We start from the raw sequence: 27258 nt of genomic DNA on the forward strand, positions 1-27258 counted from the left end.
TCGTCCCAAAATAAAATGAAAATAAAAGGTCTCTTGTTGGTCGCTGAATCGAAAGGAAGAAGACTGCAGACGTTGGCCAACCAAAAATGAATGAAGAGAAAAGCAGAATGGCAAACAGGACCATCCTCTTCGCCCAGATCCCACACCCGAGGGGGGACGTCGCCGAAGCGCCGATGACCTCGAGCGCCTTGGGCGGTCTTAAAGAATTGAGTAGTCTAGGCTTCCGGCAGATGTTGGGGATGGCATGAAGGAGGAACGCAGACTGCCACTGTACGAAATCGAGTCATTAGTTACACAGATGACTCATCGTGAGAGTGCACAACCCTTATTTGCGGGAAAATTTTACAGACGACGCTGAGATAGATCCAAGGTAGGCCCTAGTTTGGTGAAGAGGGCTCAGAGAGGCTGGGAGAGGCCGTTGGCGGCTCAACTCATTATGACTCCAGTTCCGTGACATGTCGACCTTTTCTAAGCGAGTGTTGACCTTGTGCTGTTGTTGTGCTGGCTGTAATATTTGAATATTGAATATTGAATGGTTGCTGCTTCTGCCTCAACTGAATTACCCAATGGGAGAGAGCCGTCGCAAGCCTTGGTCGTTTGTCAGCCTTGGATAAAATACAAGTTTCTGGTAGATGGGGATGAAGGTAGGCAGGAAGCAAAGGGTGGAAAACATACACATACAACTTGAAAGTGCCCTCACCTGGCGGGCCAACTTGCTTTGAACTTGAATATTGTCCACAGTGTCTAATAGGTATGCGATCCGTTCCGGCATAAATGTACTCCCCTCATACTCAATTTCCATTTGATTGGTTATCACAGCCCCAATGGCAACCGTCGACCTGTCCAGGCAAAGGAAACTTGGCAAGATCGCAGAAAAATTAGAGAAACTGGAATTTGAGAGGGCAGAACTCGACTACAAGATTATCCAAACTCGAGCAGAATATGGAGCGCTGTACAACAAGACATCACCCGTCTTGAACCTTCCTATCGAAATAATCTGCCGCATGTTTGAGTTGGCCCATGACGCATCATTGATTGAGGGGATTCCGGATAACCCTCTCATAGAAATCACCATCTCACATGTTTGTAGGCAATGGCGTGCCATTGCCTTGTCCTCCCGATCCCTGTGGTCCAACTTTCGGTACAAAGCTTCTCAACTGCCAAAACGGATTCCGATTGACCGGCTCGTTGCATACTTGGAGCGGTCGGGTCCTCATCCTCTAGACCTCCGCTTTTCATTTTCCACATTCGCCTTGGGCGAGGCATCATACCCATTGTTCAATTCCATGCTTGAGAATACGATATCGCATGTTCACCGTTGGAGGCGATTCTCCCTCTTTTCCGGCGTGGATATTCCTATGCATGACTTCAGTGACAGATTGCGATGGTTGAAAGCTCCCAATCTCCAATATCTTACGATCCTTCCCAGCTCACCTGATCAAGAGGGAGGCCCTGATTCCGATCGGCTGACCCCTTCGGTACTTTTGGGTGGTGCACCAAAGCTTTTCTATGTTCGGGTGAATGGAACCTCTTTTCAGAAGTATCCCCCCCCCTTCTCTAATGTCACAGTACTCCGACTGGAGGAGATAGAGGCCTGGACGTTTGGGAGTTTTAGCTTATTCCTCGAAATCCTCGCTCTACCGTCATTGTCCAGTCTGTCGATTGTTGGTGAACACTTCAGCGAGCCTGAATCGCCTCACACTTCTGAAATCACCATGAATAATCTGAAACATCTCCGCTACGGTGAAGACTATAGTCTTATTAGACATTTCCTCCCATTCTTGGTTGCGCCACTACTCGAGACGCTGATAATCAAAAGGGTAACACTTCGGCTCATCCCTAACCCTCTTCCTAAATTTACGCGGCCATTCTCCAATTTGCATTCTCTGGAACTAATTGAGTGCTCGGAATATGACGCTGGCTTTATAGATACCCTCGTAACCCTCACGCCACACGTCACCCACCTGGCAATTGTGGATGATTTAGGACCTGAAGGCATGCTCCAATGGTTCACTAGGCCATTCCTTGAGAATGGAACCAAATCATGGCAAAAAGTCAAGGTTCTGACGCTTGATGTCCATCCTAGTATCCACCCATACATCGACTTTGTTCGAATGGTTGGGAACCCGAACTTAACGATTTTCACTGACACCGGACATTGGGCTGTCGATGACCTCGAATCACTCCATGCGATCTGCGCGCTCCACAGTCTTCCCAACGAGCCGAAAATAGTTTCGTGGCCACCAGGTGTCGATGTTCCGGCAGAAGAAGATTTCTTCACCATAGAATTTTAGAAGTTACCCACTGGCGAAAAATTACTCACTGTTCTTTCTGATGTTTTCGATACCATTCCTATCCAAATCGCAACGGACCCACTCGAAGTCGCTGAGCCGTCTGATCTGTCGCCTCCGATCTGGGCCTCCGCACTCTGAAAAGAGGCGCTATAAAAAACCCTGGCATACCTTTTGTTGCAATCAAGAAGCGATCCGTTTTGGTACGTCTTGGTTATGAAGATGCGTTCAACGTCATGCAACATACCCATCGTGCTACCTCACTTCGTGGTCGTTGTCATTGTTGTCCTCGAAAGATCTAACTTCGTTGACTCACATCTTTACCATAGTTTTGGACTACCTGCTTGCAGTCAACTCCAAGTTGTCGTGTTGAACATTCTTGAGGTGTCCTGAGGCGTCTGGAGCCACGCTGGATACCGACTTATACCCTGCTCCTCCTCCATTGCTGAACAATAAGGCGTGGTTCGGTATCGTCGATTTGACGTCAATCAGCCGACAGTCAACTTGTTAGATCGAACGATCCACTTTGCTACAACGAGTTCATTTCAGGGGTCTTCAGCGCAACTTGGAATTGGATAGTTCGACACGTTCACTCATTGCAGCTGACGTTGAATTCAGACGATTATACAGATGAGCTTACGGTCACTTTCGAGTGGTCATCATTGCTGATGCACACATTTGGAACAACGCTTGCAAATTCTCCTTCATAAGCCTTCATATCACAGGCAGCTGCCTGTGCCCTTTTACAATGGTTGAATGTCCCAGTTTCTTCATACGTTCAAGTTGGCGTTGTTCATCTCCTGCAATGTGTTGATATGAGTCTGAACAATGATGATCATATTTTCAAAACAAAAATAAAAGGTCTAAGCAGGACTTCATTAATCATTGGTCGCTGAATCGAAAGGAAGACTGTAGAGGTTGTCCAACCAAGAAAGATTGAATAGAAATGCAGAAATGCAAAGAGAGTATTATCGTCTTCGCCCAGTTCCCACACCTTAGGTTGCCGATGACCTCGAGCTTCCTGGTCGGTCTTAAAGAGTGCCTAGGCTTCCGGTAGGTGTTGGCAATGTTATCAAGGCGAATGAACGCTGCTTGTGCGATGAGACTGCCACTGATTGAAATTGAGTCATTAGCTACACGGATGAGTTATCGTGAGAGAACGTAATATCTAAACTCCCTAGTCTACAGATGACGCTGAGATCTAGGTCAAAAGTAGGCCCGACAATTAGGTTGGCGGAGAGGGCTCAGAGAGGCTGGGAGGGCCATTCGGGGCTCAATGCATCGTGACTCCATTTCCGTGAAGTGAGCTTTTCTTGAGCTTCGAACTGGTGATAATTGAATTATTATCGCTTCTGCCTTCATTGAAATATCGGGTGGGACAGAGCCGTCGCAAGCCTTGGTCGTTTGCCATTGGATGAAATACAAGTTTCTTGTAGATGGAGATGAAGGCAGGCGGTTGAAAGAGTGGAAAACATACACATACATGCAAAGTGCCCGCACCCTTAGGTTGGCGCGCCAACTTGCTTTCAACGTCACGTATCTTGCCCAGAGAGTTTGGTAGGTATGCAATCCGTTCCGACAACAAACGTATTCCCGTCATACTCAATTTCTATCTAGTTAGTTATCGTCAACTGTCGACATGTCCAGGCAAAGGAAACTTCGCGAGCTCGCAGAAAAATTAGAGAAACTTCAATTGGAGAGGGAAGAACTCGACTACAAAATTATCCAAACCCAAGCCGAATATGGAGCGCTGTACAACAAGACAGCGCCCGTCTTGAACCTTCCCATCGAGTTAATGTGCCGCATGTTCGAGGCGGCCCATGACGCGTCATTCATTGAAGGAATCCCAAGGAACCCTCTCATAGAAGTCACCATCTCGCATGTTTGTAGGGAATGGCGTGCTGTTGCCTTGTCCTTCCGATCGCTGTGGTCCAACTTTCGGTACAACGCTTCTCAACTGCCGAAACGGATTCCGATTGACCGACTCGTTGCATACTTGGAGCGGTCGGGTACTCATCCTCTAGACCTCCACTTTTCATTTTCCGAATCCGCCTTGGGCGAGGCATCACATCCATTGTTCAATTCCATGCTTGGGAAAACGATATCGCATGTTGATCGTTGGAGGCGATTCTCCCTCTTTTCCGGCGTGGACGTCCCTATGCATGGCTTCAATGACAGATTACAATGGTTGAAAGCTCCCAATCTCCAATATTTTACGATGTGTGCCAGCTCCAGTGATCCAGAGGGAGGCCCTGATTCCGAGAGGTTGACCCCTTCAGTATTTTTGCGTGGTGCGCCAAAGCTTTTCTATGTTCGGCTGGATGGAACCTCGTTTCGGAATTACCCCCCACCCTTCTCTAATGTCACAGTACTGCGACTCGAGGATGAGACAGACGCCTGGACGTTTGGGAGTTTTAGCATGTTCCTCGAACTCCTTGCTTTACCGTCACTGTCCAGTCTGTCCATTGTCGGTCAACACTTTTGGGAGCCTGAATCGCCTCAGACTTTGAAAATCACCATGAATAGTCTGAAACATCTCCGCTACGGTGAAGACTATAATTTTGTTGGATATTTCCTCCCTTTCTTGGTCGCGCCACTACTCGAGACGCTGATAATCAAAAGGGTAACACTTCGGCCCATCCCTAACCCTCTTCCTAAAGTTACGCGGTCATTCTCCAAACTGCATTCTTTGGAACTAATTGAGTGCTCGGACTATGACGCTAGCTTTATAAGCTTCCTCGTAGCCCTTACCCCACATGTCACCCACCTGACAATTGTGGATGATTCAGGACCTGAAAGCATGCTCGAATGCGTCACTAGGCTATTCCTCGAGAATGGAATCAAGTCTTGGCGGAAACTCAAGTTTCTAACAAGCTCTCGGCTCGACGAAGACCACCCTATTTCCCCCTACATCGACTTCGCTCGAATGATTGGGAACCCGAAATTGACGATTTGCACTGACACCGGAGAATGGCCTTTCGATGAAGATGACCATGAGAATTATCAAATACTCAGATCGATGTGTGTGCTCCTGGAAAGCCTTCCCGACAAGCCGACAATAGTTTCGTGGCCACCAGGTGTCGACGTCCCGGCAGAGGAAGATTTCTTCACCATAGAATACTAGAAGCTATCCACTGGCCATCTTACTCACTGTTCTCTCTTATGTTTTCGATACCATATCCAAATTGTAACGGAACCAAAACCTATTTTCAAGGGGGTGCCGGGATTTAAAATAAGGACCGGACGTCGAAATTATTTTTAGCGAGACTTGGGCTGAACCAACCACCCAACGTAATCAGGCACACGTCCATTTTAGGAAATATGATGTCATCCACGTGCCGGCTTTTTCTCTTTTCCATCACTCAATGCCCAGCAGGCCGTGAAAACCCATTTTTTGAGCTCCCCGTTGAGCAATTCACTGTTGAAATCAAACTACTGAGCTGCCTGCTACTGAATCAAAGTAAGTCACTGTAAGGGCCTGCTGTTTTTGGGCAGCAAGCTTCAAGTTTGTTGTACAGAAAGGTATTTCACAACATGTGATCTCAATTCCAAGTCCTATCTTATCTTAGACCTAGTTTTTTGCTTCTTTATATGCAGATAGACCCAATATATTCAAGCTCATGCATTCTGGCAGTTATCTGAGCACTGTCTCATCATTTTGCACTGAAATTTTGGTATGTCAAAAAAAAAATTAGCGGCCTGGCGGCCGAACCAACCAACCGGCCCCTGGTCCGGGATTTAAATCCCGGCACCCCCTTGCCTATTTTGAACCACGAGCTAAAAATAAAAGACGCCATGACCAATTGCATCAACACAGCCATTCCCCTCAATGACAAGTTTGCGGTGATGGCAGTGAGTAACACCAGACGAAGCCGTTTGCTGGCATTCACCGTCGTCGCTTCCGTTCTCGTTCTCGTTTGCTTCGTTTGGGGTCCAACGCCACCTGAACTACCGATTCTTAACCATGATACCCACAGCGGCAGAATACCAAGTAACGACATCGAAAACGCCAACACCGCGCCAAAGAAAATACCTACACCCACTTCATCATGGTGCGAAGGTGATGAGTGCTCAAGAGGCTCCTGGAAACCTCGGAGCCCTCAATTCACGTCTTTGGCTGACTTTCAAACGGCATATGCAAACCGTCAGGATGGAACGTGGTCGCGATGTCCTAGTCTGGCCCCTCCTGATGTCATTAGGACGGAGGAAGAACAACAGCGTGCGGAAGAGAAACGGATCGTTGATTTGAACAATTGGGTTTGGAACCCAAGTTCTGGCAAGATGAAGCAATGGGACCCAGAAGCGTTTCTCGTTCGGTGTTTGAGGAGCCCCGGGGGCGTCATTCTCATCGGAGGTGTGTTTTTGCTTATCCTTAATCGGGCTCTTCTGCTGACAGCAAATTCAGACTCGATAACCCAACAGCATTTTCATATCCTCGGTTATTCAATGAGGATGGCTGATATTCAATTCGACGTTGACCCACCCTATCTGGCACTGTATAATCACAAAAATGTGCACCAGCACGTTCTCAGACCAGGCGCGCCGAGCACGAAACGTATTTTGGAACGAGCTGGGGTCCCAGAGTCGCGTCTCAGACGTCCGGTCATAACCATGCTCGAAGACCACATGCTTATTGGCGAAGCGGATATTCGCACGATAACAGAACGGTTGGGTGCACCCAAAGTGTATACCTGGTATCACGACTTTCAACGCGTCGAAGATTGGGAGACATTCGTCAAGAATTCATCGACTCCCAGACGAGGAGAGGAAGAGACTGTGACCGAAGATACAGTGCTCGTCATGAACGCTGGTGCTCATGCAAGTATCCTTATAAAGCTCATTCAACGGGGACTCCTAGCTAAAACAATACGTCTCTAGTGGTCAAGGCACGAACTGAACATGCTCCCACCGCGGTCTTCTGACATTGACGAACAATCAAGGGTCACAGAATCTTATAGGCAAATGGTATTCCCGTACTTATCTCACACTCGTCAAAGCTAACATCTTTTGAATGTAGGTTCGGCTGATTACTTCCCGACTATCACCTATCTCTCGGCTGTCCGTCTATTACCGTTCGACTTCTCCAGGACATCCCAACTGTGGCGACCACACTGAGCCATATATCAACGCCGCAGACGCTGAAGCGGCCGAACAGGATGTTGTAGAGCGCCTCATTGAGCCTTTTGAAAACGAGGACGAAAGAGTAGGCCGGAAGCAGTGGGACTGGGATTTGTTCCAGGTCCATAACCACGTTTGGAGACGAACCACTGCCCGACTCCAAAGAGAGAGGGAGGCCATTCTGAAAGGGTCAGGGGTCAATCCGTATAAGCGCACTGGGGCTCAGTGGTTTTACATGGATCTTTGGGATCAGATGTTGCAAAGACCTGACGGGCATCAAACACCGAATCAAGACTGTCTTCATTGTAAGTGATTTCTCTTCCTTGGCTATGATGAAAAGTTCAAGTCGGGTTGTGTAGGGTGCCTTCCTGCTGTCATCGAAGCGTGGACACATCATATATACCACCTATTGATCATGGAATCGGAACGGAAAGAGAGGTCTCGAGGATTAACCACAAATGAGTCCTCTACCTGACAGTATTCACACTCATATCCCCCCTTCTAGATGTATAGTCACATGTACGAACATATGTATCACAACTTCCAAGGCGTCGACTATTCTAGAAGTACTCGCTCATCCCTCGCTTTCATATTCCATTTAGGACACTTGCATATGGACTTGGACTTTTTACTATGGACAATTCACTCTATTTCGTGGTAGTCTTGTTGGTGCTTCAAAAGAGATTTTCCTCGGGAGAATTTGTCTTAAAGAGAAACCGTCACTTGTCGAACGTATATATACACAACACTTTCATGATCCACAAACGCAAATATATCTAATCTTTCGCCTCGGTATTGACACGTAGACTCTCTCTTGACTCCGACTCGTAAAAAGTGCCCCGCCGATCTCTGAATACATTTGCTTTTCGTCCACTCAGCGGCGTCAACAAAAGCATTGTGGATGTTACCCTGCCAGCCGACTTTTAACACCGCATTCTGACAAAAGATAACCTGGAGACAGGAATTCATTTCTCCAATTGTTCCGAATCCCCCTCATCCCCCGCCAGGAATATCGATATCCCGGTGAAACGACCGAGGCGAGAAAGAAGAGTTGGAATGGTACGTAGGTCGGAAGGCGCCACGATGTCGTCGCAGAAATAACATACTAGCTGGCTGGTCACACAGTGCATCTTTGGGTGGAGGATCAGTGCACGGTCGCCACCTCGTTATTCGAGATAAATATACACATCTGGTCCAGGAGTCAGAGTATCCTTCTGAGCAGCTTCGAACCAAGGTGCAACATCCATCAACTCCTTTTTCTTCAACTGGTCGTAGTCGTTTCCGTGGCAATTGTACGATGAAGACTGGCACAAGAAAACGAGCAAAGTAAAAACTACCATGTTTGCGGTTGAGGTGAACGATTTGGAAAAAATAGTCATACTATGTATAGTTCATTATAGATACCCTGATTCAGTGTCAGTGACCCAATCATGGATTAAATAGTAAAAGGCGTTGAAAAGATATTTGTTCTGCCATGTTCGACGACTCGAGCGCGATGTTGAGAGCCATGCCTAACTTTGAAGCTCTTTTCTTTAGGCCAAGAAAGTTTACCGCCTAGGGTAGGAGACCCCTAGTTTGCTCGGCGTCCTACTAAATGGTTATTTTCTTGAACGTAGTCGTAAAAAAAGCTGAAATTCAACCATGGTACATATGACAGTCATTCTATTTTTAACACCCAAGGGACTTCCCGATGGTCAGCCATTCCAAAAAGGTATAAAAACCTCGCCAGGATGCGTTCTATGTCTTTCACAACTTGACCTCGGTCTACCACCACCTTCACTCAAACCCGCCTTTGCAGCCACACTCCGCTCCCTCCACTAGGCATCCTCTCCATCCTCTCCTCCATCTTCGACGGTTCGACACACAACATCTTCACGCCGGCTTTGCAAGATATGGGCCACGGCGAGCTGCTCAAGGTAATGGAACGAAGTTACTAACTCGCCTAACAGGATCCTGGTTAACATCGCTGGCCATGAATTATTGAGGTAACTATGATGTTTCTTTTTCTGAGTACGTTAGGCGTGGTGAGGAGGTGGAGGTGCGCACGGGGTGGGTGCGGTGCTGGGGCGACACAGCGGCTCTGTCGTGACCGGCGAGGGGGGCGGTTGATCTCGCGGAGTAGTGGAGGCGTCCGTTTGGCGAGAGGCGGCTTACCACGGGGGGCTGGGACGGTACCGACACCGTGAACCAGGGCAGTAGCCGTTGAGCGTGGGCATCCATGTCACCGTGAGGAGGCTGGACAGTCGCACGTCTTCGGAGAGGACGGGGTGCTGGGGCGACATAGCGGCTCTGTCGTGACCGGCGAGGCGGGCGGTTGATCTCGCGGAGTAGTGGAGGCGTCCGTTTGGCGAGAGGCGGCTTACTACGGGGGGCTGGGACGGTGCCGACACCGTGAACCAGGGCGGTAGCCGTTGAGCGTTGGCATCCATGTCACCGTGAGGAGGCTGGACAGCCACACGCCTTCGGGAAATTTCTTTCTTTTTTTTTCTTTCTTTCTTTTTCTTTTCTCTTATCACGGGGGAGCTGGGGCGGTTTCGGCCGTGCACCAGGGCAGTAGCCGTTGAGCGTATGGCGCCCATGTCGCCGTGAGGAGGCTGGGTAGTCATACGTCTTCGGAATCGTTCACCACGTGTGCAACGCCCAATTTTTCCCTTGCTGGTTTTCTTGCGATTCTAATTGTAGGACTCGCAGGAAGTCAGCAAGCGATGAGGGGTTTGCATCATCTGGAGGGATTGTTAGCCACTGTATCTCGGAGGTTGAGTAGCATCAAAACGAACCACTATAATTTATTCCAAGAGGTTGGACAGGCGTTCGTGAGCGACGTGTTTGCATAGACTTCGCGGTCAAACGCTGCGTTGACATGATTCGCAACCCATATACTGTTTCTATCTGAATTGATCAATATCCCTTCAATTCTAAGTGTCATGGGAGTTACTTACCATATTATTGCCTCGATGGGCCCAGGTTCAAGGGCAATATCCATTCAAACTGAACCTTCTCAACATTGCAAAAAGCACATCAGCTGTCTCGCCAATGAGCATATGCGAAGAACAAGAACAGACAGACCCACCTGGAGAGCAAAACCCACGGCATTTAAATAACACTGAATAAGCTGGTTAGGACGATCCCACTCCGAAACTTTGCTTCGTTGCGGCGACGACAAAGCTTCGGAAACCGAAACCATCAGTACCGTAATTTGGAATGAAGTTGGATTGTTATTCCGCGTCGAATGGTTGAGAGGTTGAGAATGGTCAGAAGCACCGAGTTTCATCGTTGATGTGAACCGTCCCGTATGGAATGCGTATGGTGCCGAATGCTGGTTAAAGTTCTAGACATATATGCTGTGAATTTCGTGCAACTTGAAGGATCTCTGATTGATCAAGTCTCCGCCGGCATCATATGATAGTACGATGAGGAACTTGTAGGCAACATTGCAGATTGAAAATTTCGTCATGGCAGATTGATGAAGGCGACCCAAAAGGTCGACTGGTGTCTTTCTCTTCCTGGAATTAATGGAAGAGCAGCAATCGCATGTTTCTAATGCTTTGAGAATCAAGGTAAGGATGAGAAGTTTGTAGCAGAGATCCATACTAGTACTTAGCGGACCTACTATGTAGTGTATATTTCTTTCAACCTCCTCAACGACAGAACACTCATGAAAGGTACTGGCAGAGTGCTCGTTTGGGATCCGGTCTCCTCCTGGCTCAAATTTTACCACTGCTGGTACGTACCCTGGAAAATGTGGGATGGAGGGCCAAATTTTTGTCATGGCGCCCTTCTGAATCCTTGTATAAGTGCGTCAAAGCAGCACCACCATATACTCGATACCTGGCACTATACAGATGGAGATATCGTCATAGGCTCCGATTGCAAATTATACGACCTTCATCCAGCCTGTTTCCTTTAAGGAGTCCACGACCACCAGCGGTTACAGAGCACCGTGTAGGATACTCATAAACACGGCTTGGTGGAAGGGACGGGCTGTCGGGTGTTGCTTAGTTTCGTCATAGCCATATAAGTGGTGGAATGATGGATTTGGAAAGGACGAGGCATGGTGGCATAGAAAAAAGCTGGAGCGTGTAGATTGTCGTTCAGGAGCCTTAACGCAGAGTCTTCGGAAAGGGGAGCGCGGCGCTGGCGGTTTTACGGAGGGTCTGACATGCAATGAACGGAAACGATAGCTTCGGGACGACTGACGTCTGGGATTAGAGCCTGAAGCTAAACGCTTATCAGAAGAATATGAACTTCAACTTGGAAATGGCGCACCTTTCTACAACGCCATTGGCGTCGACCATCTTCCTCAGCACCAACAGTCAAATGGACGACATCAAGATCAAGAAATGTTCAGTGAAAAGTGGGGATCAGGCTCCAGAACCACGATGCCCCGATAATCAACATGCGTAAATTTTCTTCCTCAACTCACTTCCAACAGATCTTTATTTGCTTCCGACATAAGTAGAACAGTAACGGAAACTCATTCCAATACTTACCCCTGAGGTTTTCGAGAGGATTCGACTCTTAACACAGCGATGACTCGCTCACGCATGGGAGGACCACCATGCACCATCGTGATCAAGCTTGGTGGGTGCCAATGAAATACAGCTGGTTTATCTTCAATTGTCAAGTTAGGAACCTCTTCCATCGTTCATGAAACGACACATCAGCCACTGTTGTCGACCTTGTCTTCCATCGTGGAAACTGTTGTGCAACTCAAGAGACAGGGGCACAAAGTCGTCCTCGTGAGCTCTGGCGCCATTGGGGTCGGATTAAAGCGCATGGACATGCTCAATCGACCAAAGAGTCTTTCTGGGAAGCAGGTTTGTTTGACCTCGACCGGCAATGAACTTTTGATTGAGCGGATTGCAGGCATTGGCAGCGATTGGGCAAGGAAGATTAATCGCATTATGGGATAACCTCTTCGGGCAATTGGAGCAGCCGATAGCACAAGTTCTCTTGACGAGAGGCGACATCTCGGATGTATGTTCTGTTTTCTGCTCGCATTACGGCTACATCCTAACCATCTCAAGTAGCGAACGCGGTATCTCAACGCCGTCAACACCTTCAAAGAATTACTCTCGATGGGTGTCGTCCCAATCGTTAACGAGAACGACACGGTCTCCGTCAGCGTGAGTGGCGAGAGTTAGCTTCCTTTGTCAGAAAGGTCATACGTTTCCACAGGAAATCAAATTTGGAGATAATGATACCCTTTCTGCCATAACCTCTTCAATGATTCATGCGGACTACCTCTTTCTTCTGACGGACGTGGACGGGCTCTATACATCGAATCCACGAAAAGATCCTTCTGCGAAGCAGATCGAGGTAGTGAATTCGATATCTGCCATACGTTTGGAAGGTGGGATCTCTACGTCATCCAAGATGACCATACTCATGCTCTTAATAGTTAGTACCACGACGCTCGGCTCCAGCCTTGGGACTGGAGGGATGGAGACAAAACTCATTGCAGCTGAAATCGCCACGGCAGCTGGTGTAACGACCATTATTACCTCAAGCAAAAGACCAGAAAATATCTTCAGCATCATCGAATACCACGCACGATATTCTCCCATGACACGGCCACTCTCTGCTTCAACGGCTTCTCTCCCTTCGCCAGGTCATGATACCTCTGGTCCCCAACACCAACAATATAGCTCCAGCACACCATCTAGCGGCACCTCTTCCCCTGCTCCCCTTCCACGTCCTCCACACACTTTATTTACGGCGTCACCAACGCCCATGCGAGATCTAAAATCATGGACTAGCCACACGCTGTTCCCATCCGGTAGCGTGATCATCGACGCAGGTGCACATTACGTCCTGTCAAAACGTGAATCGGGTGGCAGGTTGCTCGCGGCAGGCGTGGTGGGTGTCGTAGGCGCATTTGCTTCTGGTCAGGCTGTGAGAATTGTCATTCGTCGCCATGGAGGGCAGCAGGAAGATGAGAGGAAAGCATACGCACGGGCGCTTGAGATCACCCGCCCGAATACGCCCACTCAATGGAGCAGTGAGGTTTCGGAAGATGACTTGACACCTGCCCAACGCGAGGAAGAGGTCGCACATGTAGAGGAAGACATACTAGAGGTTGGGAGGGGTTTAGCAAACTACAACTCGGCGCAGATTGTCAGAGTGAAAGGATTGAATAGGTGCATATTTGACATTCTACTGACATCAAAACTAATATTGACCGACTATCTGATTACATCTACAGCTCACATCTTTCTCAGGTGCTTGGTTATGCAGATTCAGAGTATGTCGTAGAGAACATCACCATCCGCGTCCCGCCTTCGGTTTCTTGATCACCTTCTATTGTGTACTCCGTATAAGCGGGATAAATTCTAGATGCACATTGTTTTATGCAAAGTCCATCTGATTGACCTGTCCATAGCTGCTAACAGCCTGAATTCGTAAGTGGAATCGTGTCTAAACATTGGCTGTGATCCATTGACCTTTCAACAGATTAGTGGAAAACGTGGCCTCGGAGTCATTGATTACTCATGTAAGGGTCAACGCTTGCTGCCGTGTACTTAAAGACCGGCGGGCTCGAACGGCTTGCAATCTTACCTTGTGCAAAAGATCAGTAACTAGATCGATCATCCCCTGGACTAGAATGAACAGTGATCAAGTGAGTTTCTTGTCCGTCCAAGACGCGTTCATCTGATAAATGGCCAACAGACGACAGGTATCCTTGGAACCAAAGACAACGTCCAGTCGTCTCTCCATAAACTGGCAAGCAAGAGGGTTATACTAGAGACCCAGCGAGATAAGCTCTTACTTGAGGCGGATGCCCTTGCGGAAAAAATCGCCGGGGTGCGGGTCGAATACGGAACACTCTACAATGCCACAATTCCCCCCATTTCCTCCCTTCCTAACGAAACCCTTTGCATCATATTTTTAGAAGCAGTCGACAATCTCCAGTCGTCTGTAGACGACGAATACTACCCCGGCAAACAGCGAGATCGAATAGTTCTTGCAATATCGCACGTCTGCAAGAATTGGAGGGATACTGCCATTCGTCTCCCAAACCTCTGGACCACCTTCACATTTGATGACAAAGATGATTGGCGCACGGCCAGGGATAGATTCGACACATACCTTCATAGGGCTGGCCCGCTCCATCTACTTGAGTTCAACTTTGATTTCTCCTACCCTGGCGTGGTCAAGGTCGATTCCGTCACTGAGGCGGGACGGGCGGCATTGCTTAACGCCACAATTCCCTATGTTGAACGCTGGCGAAAAATCAGCGTTGTGGTATTGTCGGAGAGCATCTTTGAAAAATGGATTAACCAATTGACATCATTGGCCGCTCCCAACCTAGAGTGCTTTTGTCTCTCTCCATATGACTTCTTTCAAGATGATCTGCTGGATGACATCCAACCTGCCATATTCAAAAGAGGAGCTCCCAAACTCACTTCCGTTTATGTGGATGACATCAACCCTCTCGTATGCCTTCCGCCTCTCAACTCCATCACCACTTTACATTTCAATTGTCCCCATGTCTTTCGAGGGTGGTTCACTTGGAACGCTTTCCTCAAGATTGCGGCCATTCCCTCTCTAACACATCTTTCGATCCTCGGGTACACGATCGGCTCAAATTGGGATCCCCATGTGACTTACCCCATTGCTATGTCCAATTTAGAAGAGCTTGAGCTTGGCCGTGACCAAGAATTTATAGATTCTCTCCTGACAAAACTCGTCGCGCCTTCCCTGAACACCCTCACCCTCCATCACGCGAACTTCACTTTATTTCCTCGAGATCCAGAACCCTTTCCAACCTTGAGGAACCTATCGTTGAACAATTTCCCCCTCGAATCTGACCTAGAGTCTTTCCAATGCTTTGTTCACAAAACCTCGCTTGTAGAACAACTATCGATCAGTTACAAGGAAGGATCCATCGCCCCACCATTTGAACTCCCGTCAACGGCGGTAAACGAGCATTTATGGCCAAAACTACATCATGTAGCCTTCCAGCTTCGGGAATGGCGGCACTTTGAACCCTACCGTGACTTAATTCGGTCTAGTAACGCGGCCGGATTGCCCATAGATGCGATATCATTGCCTTCTTCTACGTTGGAAGCATGGGAAGCAGAGGACCACAGCGAAATGTTAGACATTGGGTGCAAGATCATCGCTACTTTTTGAATGGAAATCATCGTTTGCAGTTGTCGAAGGGAGGAAACTTTGTTCCCAGCTTTTTCATAACACCTAAATTTTGAACTGTATGTACTAATGTAGAGGTTTACGCGTTCCTTTACATTGTTCCAATTTTATGTAGAACCAGTGTCTCTTTCTGGCAATCTGGCTAAGATCGATTCAATTTCCGTCACAGCAGTCGTTGAGGTGGATCTCCGAATGTTCGGTGGGTAGTGTCAAAAAGATATTGTGAATGTTTCCTGCCAGATAGGGGAATGAACCCTCGTGGTTCTCTCGTTTCTTCAAGTAACAGAGTGTACAATGCAATGAAAGCATCAACTATCTAGAAAGTTTAATGTCAACAAAGGTATCATCATCAAAGATCGAGCAAAGGAGTACTGACGGTGGCAAAAACTCTCGATTTGGTGAGACACGCTCCGATAGGACCTATAATATTTGCACGAACTGGTCGCTACATTGGTGTATGTATTGGATTGCGGTATCCAGTATCCACCTATATTGTTATATTATATCCACATCCGAGCCATGAAATTATGCTCCGATTGGGTGTCTGGTTAGCCCAGCGTCGACCTACCAGATCTCTATTTTTATTTTTATCCTCCGATCACCGGCTCTCCACAGTCTAAAGTACCTCCACCCCCGTCGTCTCCGCCCATTCTCCAAATAGGAGACTTATACTTTCGCCATTGTGCGTCCGACGAATGCTCTCCGCAATGATGGGGCTGACGTCAATTGTGACGAGTTTTTTGCAAAGGGCCTGATGTTGAGTTTGTGGGATCGTATTGGTGACGACCAGCTGAACGATGGGGAGCTCATCAATCAGGCTCACGTTTGTCTCTGAGAGGAGACCTGAAATAGCTGTCTCAATGACTGAGTCGATACGAAAAAGACGAGAATAATCACCATGAGAAATTAGGGCGTATATTGCTTTGGCACCTTTCTCCTGGAGTGTGCGCGCCGCCAAAGTTAGGGTAGTGCCCGAATCTATCATGTCGTCCACTAAGAGCGCAACCTGGTGAGTCGTTAGTGTCAAGGACGATGGATCAGGATGCAATACAATTACCTTGTCCTTAACATCTCCGACAAGAAGTTCCATCCTGTCGGGAGCAGTGAGGGACTTCCCATCTTTTTTTCGGTGGATCAAAGCAAACTCGACTCCGAGTTTGTCTGCAATAGCTGTTACGCTAAGGTAGACTAAGTTTTCGCGTCATACTGAAGGAGAGATGTGACTCACCGCTTGGCCCCACCAGCATCTGGACTGACAATGATGCTATTTTCCCAACCGGGAATTTGTCGCTTGATGTAACCAATGATTAGCGGTTCAGACCAGAGGTTATCCACAGGGATATCAAAGAAGCCCTGTATTTGGCTGGCGTGGAGGTCCATGGTAATAACATGATCACATCCAGCCACCACGAGCATATTTGCAACGAGCTTCGCCGTGATAGGCGCGCGGGATTTATCCTTTTTGTCCATGCGGGCGTACGGGAAGCACGGGATGACGGCAGTGATCCTACGAGCGGAGGCGGTTTTGCAGGCGGAAATGAGAATGAGGAGCTCCATTAAGTTGTCGTTTACGTCGCTACACCCGGATTGGATGATGAAGACGTCTTCATCCCGGACAGACTCGGAAATTTTGACGTTGGTCTCGCCATTGGAGAACTTTTTAACAGTGCAAGGTACGAGGGGCACATTAAGGCTGCAGTGGTGTGAATCACTGGCCGAGCGCGCGACTCGCGAAGATGCAGCTCACCGCTCGGTCACGGACTGGGCGAGCTCAGGGTGGCTATTCCCTACGAAGACGGTGAGCTCCTGGTCATGTTATTGGGCTTGCGCTCACCCGTCAAGATCCTGATAGAATTGTTGTGGTACATGATGCGAAGAAAGAGAATAAAGAAAGAAGATATATAAACTATTGCATGAAAGGATGGAGTGGTGGTGGTAAGGAAGAACGTGTGGTGCCAGGAGATGACGGACAAGACCTGGAACAAAATATTTATCACACCGAAATCATCGCTGTTGACGAACAAATCTCGGGTACAGCCACCGGTGATACCCTGACTATGGTGCTCTTCTCCCAGCTTCTCCCCTCCTTCGAACATGATTGGCGCCTTTTGGCGCCCGATAACTGCAGCGATGAAGATTCAATACATACGTACCTGACCATGACCGATTGGCTGATCAACACGAACGTTGGTTCATTTTAACGATCTCGAGGTATCTCGAGACATTGACAGATTCTACAGACAACCGTTTCTCGAGCTCCTCGCAGTCTATCTTGTTATCGAGACTGTACGAATCGCAATCGTGCAAGGTCCGAGGCTCGAGAAGGTCCGATGCTGCCGACGGATGTGAGTCTCCGAGTAATGGACCTGTTTATCCTCTGGATTTCAAGAAGCTGCAAACTACATCATAATTGTCTATGTTGCAATGCAAGTCTTATTTCTTATTGGACGTATACCCAGTAATAAACTGTGTGTGACGATGAACCTTGAAAAGAGTAGCATAGAGTAGCATGTCGGAGATGCTTATCACAGAAGATAAGCGCTGCCGGGTATAGCCGAATGCGTGTGGCAACACCAAAGCGTCTTCATCCTGAATCCCAACCAAGTCCCGACCTGCTACTCTTTAGTCTGACCGTTGGCGTCATGGAAGGGTGCGTTCTTGCCTCAGCTGTTTTCAGCCCGTCACTTCGGTCAAAGACTGCAAAACCATGCTCCAGAGGATCTGATCTTTGTGAGCTAAGACTCGTCCTGTCCATATGGCAACAGGGACCAGCCAGCTTCAATATCACGGCTAAGACCGATGTTTGTACACTTGCCGATCAATATGCCGAAATAAATTAACTATTCTATAATATAATATTGATATTGTCCATCAAATATTTTGTCCCATAACAATTTCCTATTGATTTCCAAAGTGGATGCACCTCCACTGGCAGGTCTAAGTAACTGACCTGCGCCAACTCAGATTAGTGTTTCTTCATGAAGCCGTGAAACTACCGATCCACCAGTGCCTCATTGCTGACATCTTACTTACTACGCAAAACCTATGCAGTCTAGTACGGACCTATCTACTTATGTATAGCATGTTGTCACGGTATCATGTATAACTTCTGCACTACATACAAAACATACAATTATGGCCTGTAGAACGTCGAGCGGAAAGGTGACAATGCGATCTCGTTGGCCGGTGGTCACACCTGTCCAGCACAACGATTAGGATGCAGGAAAAGGGAAGGAAGGGTGTTAGGAGACATGCAGCGTTCGAAAGGACATTGGCAACCCAAGGAAAATCGTCAGTGGGTCATCGCGTTAGAGGAGTTGAACGTTTATACGGAAATATTGTCGAGATGGGGACGTTGAAATATTAACGTTAAGTCAACTCCAAGATGATTAGAAAGTTGGCAGATGAGGAAAGAATAACTACATGTTGAGCTGCGCAAATCGTGTTCCACCATAGTGGCTCGACTACTGTGCATAGAAGTCATGAGGCAGACGGTCGTGTTTGATGGTTTTGAATGCACGACGGGCCGACAGCCGGGTACCGCTACGGTAGGGTAGTATTGCTGTATACGTTGCGCTGGATAGTTCAGTGCGTTACCTCTCTATCCCGCACAGCTGCCCGTTGATATACAGGCAGCGGGCGAGCCGACGTGGGAACGCTTCGGATCGACGAGACTTGGGTTGATGGTGGAACAGTGAACTTGGGTTGGCAGTGGAATGGTGGTGGTGGAACGGTGAACTTGGGTTGGCGGCGGAATGGTGAACTGTCGGACACGAACCAGGGTGGTGTGTATGGATGAGTACGGAGGCGCTGAAAGCAGCCAGTTGACCAACTTTGGGAAAGCTGGTGGACGAACCAATAAAAGAGAGATTAGAAACAATTGAATAACATTGGGTGTCAGACTTACGGCCAATGGTTGGACCAAAACAGGGTGACTAAGGAGGGTGCTGAGACCACTGTCCATGTAAGAGAGTGGAGTGTCGTTCACCTCAGTTATTAGCCAACAAAAATGAACAAGTCGAAGCCACATACCGCACGTCTTGCGTATGGCTCTAATTTTCATCCCTCCTGCTGCTGGGCCTAATCATCCCTCGCGCTTAAGCTCCTCCTTTCCAAATCCCTGGAATGCAAGCGAGGTCGGTATGCAGAGCCCGGAACGGCTGATAAGCTTGTTCGGGAATGAATATTGAATCCTCACTTCTTCGTCCAGAAGGAGGATGCGAGGGAGCCAGGAATCGTCTTGTCTCGTAGTTGAGTGTCCTCGTCATCATGAATGGTGTCGGGTGAATCGGGCAATCACTCATCGTCGGTAAGTTTTCACGAAGAGCTTCTCGGAAATTTCTGTTGGTGCATTAAGCGAGAACGCAGCTGGACCTGCAGCAACCTGAAGAGTGTTCTAGTAGCAGAGGTATATGACGTAATGCGAACCTTTCTGCTGTCGGAGTGACAGAACGGGCAGTGAGAGATGAGAGGGAAGGAGGTCTTGGTAGGAGACGGTAGCTTTAGAAATCGAAGAGTTTCTCGAATCAACGAAGATACGAGATGGACACTGTATGGTGAATTGGCGCTTTGGAGCGCGATAATTGACATTGCGAAATATTTGATGGGCAATATCAATATTATATTATAGAATAGTTAATTTATTTCGGCATATTGATCGGCAAGTGTACAAACATCGGTCTTAGCCGTGATATTGAAGCTGGCTGGTCCCTGTTGCCATATGTCCGAGTCCAGAAAAGAAAGTGGTCACGAGTCTTGAGAGGATCCTTGAACTAGTGCTCCCACCCTGTCTCCTGAGCTCTAGCCTCTCGCTGGCTGTTGTTATACACAAGCGTTTTCCAGGCTTTATGGCAACAGGGAGTGACCAGCTTCATTTTCACGGCAAACACCGTTGTTTGTCCACCTGCCGAGATGCGTGACGGACATAACTATTACAAAATACTATTTTCCCACAATAACTATCTTCGTAAAATGTTGAGCACATTCTGAAAACAACAGTTCTGAGAGTGCGGAGATGCTAAGTACACAATCTTGTGTCTATTTGCTTTATATTATGATACTTATGCTCTACCAATGCTGTCCAGTCACATTATACTGTTCAAAAAATTAGTCAAAAAGAAATTCAAAATTCTTTTTCAGCCACTGTGCAAAGTTGAAGAATGGTGAAGAAAACTTAAGCAGTTAAGACTGAAGAAAGTAATTTGATTCTCTTCACCACAAATTTGCAGCACTCCTCATGCTGAAAAAAACAGCAAAAAAAACTAAAATGCCTTTAGTATCATTGAAATTCTGGGGGTAAGTTATTGTATGTCCTGTAATAATTACAAGCACTCAGAAGGGAATAAATATTCTGGTACATTTGCAAATCACTGCTTTTCCCAGGTGTGATCAAGGGGCTGCGAGCGGAAGATCCCGAGAAAACGACTCCCTTCGTCTTGTCCCATCAAAGTCCCAAAGGAGTTGAATCCAGGGTCGGATATGGGAGACTAAATCAGCGTGAAGATAACGCCGTACACAATGCGATAGACTTGTAGTATTCACGGTAACACTAAATATACAGCGTAACTAATAGAAACTGTCCAATTATTTGTAGAAACACTATTTTATTATAAGCCTTGATGCCGTTTTGTGGGGGATTCATCTCGAGAAGCTGATTGGATCGATATCGATCTTTTTCGGGATTCTCTTGTGGATGACTCCACCATCGCAACCTCTTCTTCCACGTAGATGTCCGCAGCGCAGGCACATTGTGGGATGGATAATCAAATGAAAATGAGGTTTGTGTCGGTGTAGTGGAAGGGGAAGCTGAATTGGTAAGTGGCGAGTTACTTCTACTGAATCTCGGTTCTTGGAAAGAGTTGATGAATGTCGTTCCAGGTTGTGATTGAATGGGAGTAGCAATGTCGAGACGAGCAGCATTGTTTTGATCTTGAACATCCCTGCAAATCATACTCCCCCGGTGTCTTTGATAGTGAATTGTAGATTTATGTTTTGTAAGCGGGAGGTATCTGTTGCAAAGATCGCATTGTACAAGTAATGTGCTGGTTCCAATTTCTTGGAAGATAGCGTAGTTGACGGAAGCACCTGACGGCATCTGGAATTGCACCGTCTCAGAGGGAGTTTTGGGTAAAGCGGTATAAATCTTTGTTTCTCGGCGGCTCATGGTGTCGATATATTTGATAAACCTTTTGTTCTGGGGTGTCTGCAGCAGGGAATGCTGTCTTGCGTGGTATTTATACGGATTCTTCTCAATGCTGCGCCCGTTATTGATTCTACATGTTTTGACTACGGCGCAGCTACTACGAAGCGCAGCAAGTTACTAGTCCTACTTGTTTTGACTCACAGTGGTATGCTACAGTGGGTAGGAACGCGAGGAGCAATGAGCAATCAACCAGGTTTTGCGGCGAGTGATATTGAAGTGAAGCTGGCTTGATTTAGTCTTACCTGCCTGATATATTGGACCCTGGATTCAACTCCTTTGGGACTTTGATGGGACAAGACGAAGGGAGTCGTTTTCTCGGGATCTTCCGCTCGCAGCCCCTTGGGTGTGATACTTTGAATGAGGCATTTTTTACTTTCTCTGACTAAAAAACATGACTGTAGTGGAGAATCAGCATCAGCAAGAAAGGACATTCAGAAGCTCATCAATTAATTTGTGGAATACAAGAAAATATGTAGAGTGAACATCCTAGTGGGAGTTTAAAACATAAGTATACCCATAGTCCTTAAACCCATAGTCCTTAAACTTGCAGTAAGGATATTCAAAAGATTTTCTCAGCTACCTTACCACCATTCTGAAAATTTTCAAAGTCTGCAAAGGAACCATGAGATAAAATGAATTCCAATACATTTTTTACTAATCCTTTGACATTGAACCTCTCATAGTTGGATAAATTGCAACAGGCTGAAAGCTGGGTAACATCAGTAGAAAACAATTCAGAAGGTTAAGTACCATAATACAGAGCTGACAAACAAATTTCCAAACTAAATAGGCAGGAAGTTGTGTACCCATCATCACTGATGCACTCTCAGAACTGTTGTTTTTCAGTGGATGCTTGACATATACAAGCCATGAGTAGGTAATTATCGTGGGAAAACAGTATTTTGTAATAATTATACGCGGCAGCAACTCGGCAAGTGGACAAATAACGGTGTTTGCCGAGAAAACGAAGCTGGTCACTCCCTGTTGCCATAAGGCTTGGCCCCTTCTTGCTCTTGGCATCGCTTCAATCCCGCTTCACCCCCACACTGCTCTCGTGATTTCCCCACTTAGCTCCCCTCAAATGATCCAATTTGAATATGACGTCGTGTCGGACCTTACTTTTTTCCCATCACCGGCATTAGGGGGCCTTGTTACTCGTGTGGGTAGGACCAATGTACAAACAGTCATTGAGTGTTCTATGGACGCCGAAAAGATGCGAATCGAAGCGAATTGAAATTGAGCACACTCAGATGACTCGGTTCTAAGGCAAGGATCGTCAGGACTGATGTCAGTGGTAAGTTGAAGTTGGGCTCAATGATTTCTCATACTTATATATCAATTGCCAAGTTTTCAGGTTTTTCTTCCCCATTCGTCCAGCTAGCTTTACGCTCTTTCGCTTCCCTGTTTTGCTGGAAGGACTCTGATAGAAGATCTAGGCCACCTGTCAATGCCGAGTCCAAGTCCTATTTGATGATAATGCAGGACCCAGTGGTATATAGAGCGCAGGTACGGGATATTTGCTCACCGCCCCTCCCTCCTTCCCCGCCCTCCTCATAATGCTTTTTTCCTCAGCATTGACGCTTTGTTTTGCAGTCATTGGGGCGGTTGCAACTCCTCTCGAGCGTCGTGCAAAAGCCCAGGTCATCACCAAGTGTACAGTTCCTAACACTGTCGCTCTTACCTTTGTTAGTGACCTTACATTTTAAACCCCTTCCCATCTGAATTTCTGACTAGGACGATGGCCCTTGGGTCTACCTGTACGAACAATACAGTACTTGATCAAATTGCATCACTGACTTGATTCAGATACGACGTGAGCAACGCGTTGACAGGAGCCGGGGCGAAAGGCACCTTCTTCTTCAGTACGTCCTTTTCTTTGCAGCGTAGTCGCGGTCTCGCTCAAAATTCTGACACAGATGGAAATAACTGTACGCACACCCCATTACACGATCTCTTGAATAGGTCAACCGAAGAGTTACCTAGGGGGCTGTATTTACGACCCAGAGGAAGTCAAGCGTGTCAAATTCGCGTACAACGCTGGTCATCAAGTCGCATCGCACACTTGGGCCCACAAAGACCTTACGACTCTGACTTGGGATCAGAGTGAGTTACGATTTGAATTCCCTATTTTAGCTCTTCATTCATCATCTATCAGTTCACGACGAGATGTGGCGCGTTGAACGTAAATATCTCCATTCCTCTTTCTTCACTAATCTCATTCTCAAAATCCGGCAGAGGCACTGATGAGAATCACTGGAGCTTACCCGGCCTTTATGCGACCCCGTACGCCTTTCCACTTTTAGCCTTGCTCTTATTTTTTACCCCGCAACATCCAGCTTATGGAAATTACAATGACATGGTCTTGGAGGCATCTGGTATTCGTGGCCAATCTGTAGTCATCTGGGACTTTGAGTACGTTTCTCCTCCCCGTTGTGAATGCTAGACTAACGACTGCTTCAATAGCTCTGGCGATTCAGGAGGTGCAAGCGTGGCTACATCGAAGAACTTGTACGACCAAATCATCGCACGTCACCCAAGTACCATACTCCCGCTGAACCACGAAACCATTGGTACACACATTCTCTAATAATTGAACTTATAGCTGACGTTCTACGACTTCAACAACAGAAACTACTGTGTACGTTGCTTCGTGATCACCGTCTTTATTTCAGCTTTATTTGACTTTTCTTTCTATTCAGGCATCAAGTATTGCCCTACGCTATTAAGAAGCTTCAGGCTGCGGGGTACAGGCTCGTCACACTTGCCGAGTGCTTAGGCAAAGCTCCTTATCAAAGCGTGGCCGCGCCCTCGACCCCTGATGTAAGCACATGCACTTTTTTTCCAAAATTTGCGTCCTCATAACATTCCGCGGTTTCCACAGGCAAACTGGCACTGTTAAAACTCTTGTGACTTCAAATGGACCTTTTCCTGATCTCTTGACATTTGGACGGAACCTAATTTTTCAAATTCACAACCTACTTGGACTTGAACTTTTGATCGGACTTCACGCAAAATCAACGACTTGTTACGATCTTCCGCACACATAATAGTAATTTTGAGGACTATTTCACAATTCAAACTCCCCATAGGATACCTATTACCTACCCGCACGAGAAACCCTCATTTTGGAATCTTGGATACCTCTTTCATACTTTGACGTGGTTACCCCAGTACATACTTGTGACTTAAACCAATATGCCTCCAATCTATTATCTATACCGTTTACTTACTGAGAAGATTGAATCTAAGTTTTGGGCTTCACAGTACAAAGCTGCTCTCGGTCACATAGAATCATCTTACAAAGCATTGAGCAGGAGACGAAGTGAAAACTGACTTCAATTATGTATTTGCACATATTGAATACAAAGATCTGCTGGTGATGCTGCGGAAACAAGAATTGACCGAGGATACTGCCTAGCACTGAAACTTATACAAGTTTATTCCCGAGGAGGGGCTCGAGCTGCTTCCTTCTCGGTGCTAAGAATATGCTCGACGTTCGCTCCAATTTTGAGCCGTTGCTCGAGAGTGAGTTGGGGCGCGGCTGAGTAACCAAGTTCTGGGTGCCCAAAGCCGGTGAGTTCGTCTCTTGGATCAGTGAGAGATTTACATACTGAGGATGGGATACTGCAGAGGAATCTCATCACTCCGCAGGGGAAGTGTAGAGAGATCAAGAGGAAAAGATGGGCCCATCCACGCGTTTCTAGTCTCGTGATCCCTGCGAGAGACCGTAAGACGTATTGCAATAGAATGCAAACAGTGCTCTATTTACTTTCGCTGTGAGTGTGTTAAGTTGAGTTAGATCTGGATCAACCACAGAAATATATTTTACCAACCTGTTCTCGTGTTAGGGGATGTACCAAAATGCTGTGTCAGACCAGAGAATTTAATCGGTCACCACTTCCTCTCTGATGATTATCAAGTGAAGGTTCCGCACCTCAAATTGCCTCTGTTCAAACAAAGATATGAGAAGACCGCAGAGAAGGTCTCGGACGGCACCCAAATCTCATACGAACCTGAGGGAAAGGTGAATCAATCGATGCATATCACAACGTCGAAAGTTGGTGACGAACCAACGGGATGAGGCCCAATGGGTTCTGAGTTGACTCGGAAGAGAGGTACTGCAACAAATGCACCATCGCGACGGAGGCGAAGAACGGCATCCCGTAGTTGAAGAGCTGCGTCATGCTCAATGGCATTTCGTTGATGAAAGTAAATGTCTGCAGGCAAGTAAAACAACCAAAATTGTAACGCCAGATGGAGAAAGACAATTAGAGAGAGTCGACGTGAATTACGGATCTACGACGCACGAAAGTGCCATTCTCTTCAGAGAGAGCAAATTAGCGTGCTTTCCAAGCGCTTTCATAACGAAACTACTTGCTTGATTTCGGATGCCACCGCGGTCGAAAGATCGCTGACGGGATGATAACCGACCGTGTCCATTGTGTGAGGAACGACTTGGAAGTTATGCCAATTAGCTCCAGCTCGGGCCCTGGCAAGGCCAAGAAGGGGTGGAGCTTGAGATAACGTGTTTGCTCCAGTTGCGATCTGAAGGTGGCGCCATGATGCACAAACTTCTCATCCTTACCCTCAATTTTCAAAGTACTGGAAACATGCGACGATTGCTCTACTATCAATTCCGGTGTTGTTCTTTTTGGTGGACGTCGGGAAAATAAGAAAGACGCCAGTCGGTATACGCCACGGGTTTCGTGCAAGGAATCTGTGACTCATTATTGATTCAAAACAGGCATCGCGCGTTTGCATGATACGATGGATCATGGGGAACATTGCAGGGTGAAAAAATTGTCATGCTAAATCGATGAAGGCCACCCAAAGGTAACCAGCATTCGACGTAATACTACACATTCGACACCATACGGGACGGTCATTCGCATCAACAATGAAACTCGGTGCTTCTGATCAACCTCTCGATCATTCGACGGGAAATAAAAATTCATTCCAAATAACCCACTAATGGTTTCGATTTGCGAAGCTTTGTCGTCGCCGCAACGAAGCAACGTTTTCGGAGTGGGATCCTCCTAACTAGCTTATTCAGTGCTATCAAAATGCCGTGGGTTTTGCTCTTTAGGTGGGTTCAGTCTGTTCTTGTCCTTCCTATATGCCCATTGGCAAGGAGCTGATGTACCTCTACAGTGTCGAGGAGGTTCAGGTTGAATGGATGTTGCCCTTGAACTTGGGCCATCGAGGCAATGGTGACTTCCGTAACATTTAAAACATGAAGGGATATTGATCAAATCAGCTAGAAACGATATATGGGTTGCGAGTCATGTCAACGCAACGTTTAACAAGTTAAAACTGCAAAAGGCTGAAGTCTATGCAAACACGTCGCTCACGAACGCATCAACCACCTCGAATAAAATATAATGGTCCGTTTTGAGTAGCATGAGAAACAGTGGCCAACAATTCATCCAAGTGATGCAAACCCCGCATCGCTTGCTGACTTCCTGCGAGTCCTACAATTAGGATCGCAAGAGA

At 47.2% G+C, this 27258-nt stretch overlaps 12 protein-coding genes across 12 annotated transcripts; 6 read left to right on the forward strand and 6 right to left on the reverse strand.

The window, feature by feature from the left end:
- Nucleotides 1-824: 824 nt before the first annotated feature.
- On the forward strand, nt 825-2446 carry LACBIDRAFT_293314 (uncharacterized protein; the record flags this gene model as incomplete). Its single annotated transcript, XM_001878087.1, has 1 exon — nt 825-2446. One exon carries the CDS (start codon nt 825-827, stop codon nt 2292-2294), a length of 1470 nt encoding a protein of 489 aa, XP_001878122.1. The 3' UTR covers nt 2295-2446.
- Nucleotides 2447-3237: 791 nt separating this feature from the next.
- LACBIDRAFT_324736 (uncharacterized protein) lies at nt 3238-5415 on the forward strand (the record flags this gene model as incomplete). The annotated part of the gene is made up of 4 exons (XM_001878088.1): nt 3238-3344; nt 3425-3442; nt 3798-3848; nt 3939-5415. The coding sequence occupies 4 exons, from the start codon at nt 3238-3240 to the stop codon at nt 5413-5415; spliced, it is 1653 nt and encodes a 550-aa protein (XP_001878123.1).
- A 671-nt stretch (nt 5416-6086) lies between these two features.
- Nucleotides 6087-7922, forward strand: LACBIDRAFT_293315 (uncharacterized protein; the record flags this gene model as incomplete). Its single annotated transcript, XM_001878089.1, has 4 exons — nt 6087-6645; nt 6697-7113; nt 7379-7714; nt 7915-7922. 4 exons carry the CDS (start codon nt 6087-6089, stop codon nt 7920-7922), a joined length of 1320 nt encoding a protein of 439 aa, XP_001878124.1.
- Nucleotides 7923-9559: 1637 nt separating this feature from the next.
- LACBIDRAFT_315666 (uncharacterized protein) lies at nt 9560-10015 on the reverse strand (the record flags this gene model as incomplete). The annotated part of the gene is made up of 1 exon (XM_001878428.1): nt 9560-10015. One exon carries the CDS (start codon nt 10013-10015, stop codon nt 9560-9562), a length of 456 nt encoding a protein of 151 aa, XP_001878463.1.
- A 1322-nt stretch (nt 10016-11337) lies between these two features.
- Nucleotides 11338-11704, reverse strand: LACBIDRAFT_315669 (uncharacterized protein; the record flags this gene model as incomplete). The annotated part of the gene is made up of 2 exons (XM_001878429.1): nt 11338-11608; nt 11676-11704. The coding sequence occupies 2 exons, from the start codon at nt 11702-11704 to the stop codon at nt 11338-11340; spliced, it is 300 nt and encodes a 99-aa protein (XP_001878464.1).
- A 234-nt stretch (nt 11705-11938) lies between these two features.
- On the forward strand, nt 11939-13702 carry LACBIDRAFT_315670 (glutamate 5-kinase; the record flags this gene model as incomplete). The annotated part of the gene is made up of 7 exons (XM_001878090.1): nt 11939-11990; nt 12039-12226; nt 12276-12386; nt 12440-12535; nt 12588-12762; nt 12811-13549; nt 13615-13702. 7 exons carry the CDS (start codon nt 11939-11941, stop codon nt 13700-13702), a joined length of 1449 nt encoding a protein of 482 aa, XP_001878125.1.
- Nucleotides 13703-13745: 43 nt separating this feature from the next.
- LACBIDRAFT_315671 (uncharacterized protein) lies at nt 13746-15545 on the forward strand (the record flags this gene model as incomplete). Its single annotated transcript, XM_001878091.1, has 3 exons — nt 13746-13810; nt 13863-14028; nt 14079-15545. The coding sequence occupies 3 exons, from the start codon at nt 13746-13748 to the stop codon at nt 15543-15545; spliced, it is 1698 nt and encodes a 565-aa protein (XP_001878126.1).
- A 55-nt stretch (nt 15546-15600) lies between these two features.
- LACBIDRAFT_315672 (uncharacterized protein) lies at nt 15601-15872 on the reverse strand (the record flags this gene model as incomplete). Its single annotated transcript, XM_001878430.1, has 1 exon — nt 15601-15872. The coding sequence occupies one exon, from the start codon at nt 15870-15872 to the stop codon at nt 15717-15719; it is 156 nt and encodes a 51-aa protein (XP_001878465.1). The 3' UTR covers nt 15601-15716.
- A 307-nt stretch (nt 15873-16179) lies between these two features.
- On the reverse strand, nt 16180-17431 carry LACBIDRAFT_247694 (uncharacterized protein; the record flags this gene model as incomplete). Its single annotated transcript, XM_001878431.1, has 6 exons — nt 16180-16406; nt 16461-16569; nt 16621-16741; nt 16792-17256; nt 17311-17350; nt 17398-17431. The coding sequence occupies 6 exons, from the start codon at nt 17429-17431 to the stop codon at nt 16180-16182; spliced, it is 996 nt and encodes a 331-aa protein (XP_001878466.1).
- A 1717-nt stretch (nt 17432-19148) lies between these two features.
- On the reverse strand, nt 19149-19527 carry LACBIDRAFT_315674 (uncharacterized protein; the record flags this gene model as incomplete). Its single annotated transcript, XM_001878432.1, has 2 exons — nt 19149-19406; nt 19471-19527. 2 exons carry the CDS (start codon nt 19525-19527, stop codon nt 19149-19151), a joined length of 315 nt encoding a protein of 104 aa, XP_001878467.1.
- A 3794-nt stretch (nt 19528-23321) lies between these two features.
- On the forward strand, nt 23322-24993 carry LACBIDRAFT_293318 (carbohydrate esterase family 4 protein; the record flags this gene model as incomplete). Its single annotated transcript, XM_001878092.1, has 12 exons — nt 23322-23450; nt 23500-23522; nt 23572-23627; nt 23682-23693; nt 23749-23868; nt 23921-23947; nt 24001-24048; nt 24102-24177; nt 24229-24335; nt 24394-24403; nt 24465-24585; nt 24647-24993. 12 exons carry the CDS (start codon nt 23322-23324, stop codon nt 24662-24664), a joined length of 747 nt encoding a protein of 248 aa, XP_001878127.1. The 3' UTR covers nt 24665-24993.
- Nucleotides 24994-25080: 87 nt separating this feature from the next.
- LACBIDRAFT_192569 (uncharacterized protein) lies at nt 25081-26258 on the reverse strand. Its single transcript, XM_001878433.1, has 8 exons — nt 26144-26258; nt 26073-26086; nt 25836-25982; nt 25700-25778; nt 25599-25629; nt 25535-25539; nt 25377-25480; nt 25081-25321 (listed from the first exon to the last, which is right to left on the reverse strand). Exons 1-8 carry the CDS (start codon nt 26203-26205, stop codon nt 25203-25205), a joined length of 561 nt encoding a protein of 186 aa, XP_001878468.1. The 5' UTR covers nt 26206-26258; the 3' UTR covers nt 25081-25202.
- Between the last annotated feature and the right edge of the window lie 1000 nt (nt 26259-27258).

The sequence above is a fragment of the Laccaria bicolor genome, genomic scaffold (assembly GCF_000143565.1).
Source record: "Laccaria bicolor S238N-H82 LACBIscaffold_6 genomic scaffold, whole genome shotgun sequence".
In the NCBI taxonomy this organism is placed as follows: Eukaryota; Fungi; Basidiomycota; class Agaricomycetes; order Agaricales; family Hydnangiaceae; genus Laccaria; species Laccaria bicolor.

Excerpts from the sequence above, each read along its gene's own strand:
- LACBIDRAFT_192569 (XM_001878433.1), bottom strand. The coding sequence starts at position 26,205 with ATGGACACGGTCGGTTATCATCCCGTCAGCGATCTTTCGACCGCGGTG. Across the intron at positions 25,779-25,835 it reads CATTGGGCCTCATCCCGTTG|GTTCGTATGAGATTTGGGTG; the intron begins GTTCGTCACCAA and ends CCTTTCCCTCAG. Across the intron at positions 25,630-25,699 it reads TTGAACAGAGGCAATTTGAG|CATTTTGGTACATCCCCTAA; the intron begins GTGCGGAACCTT and ends GGTCTGACACAG.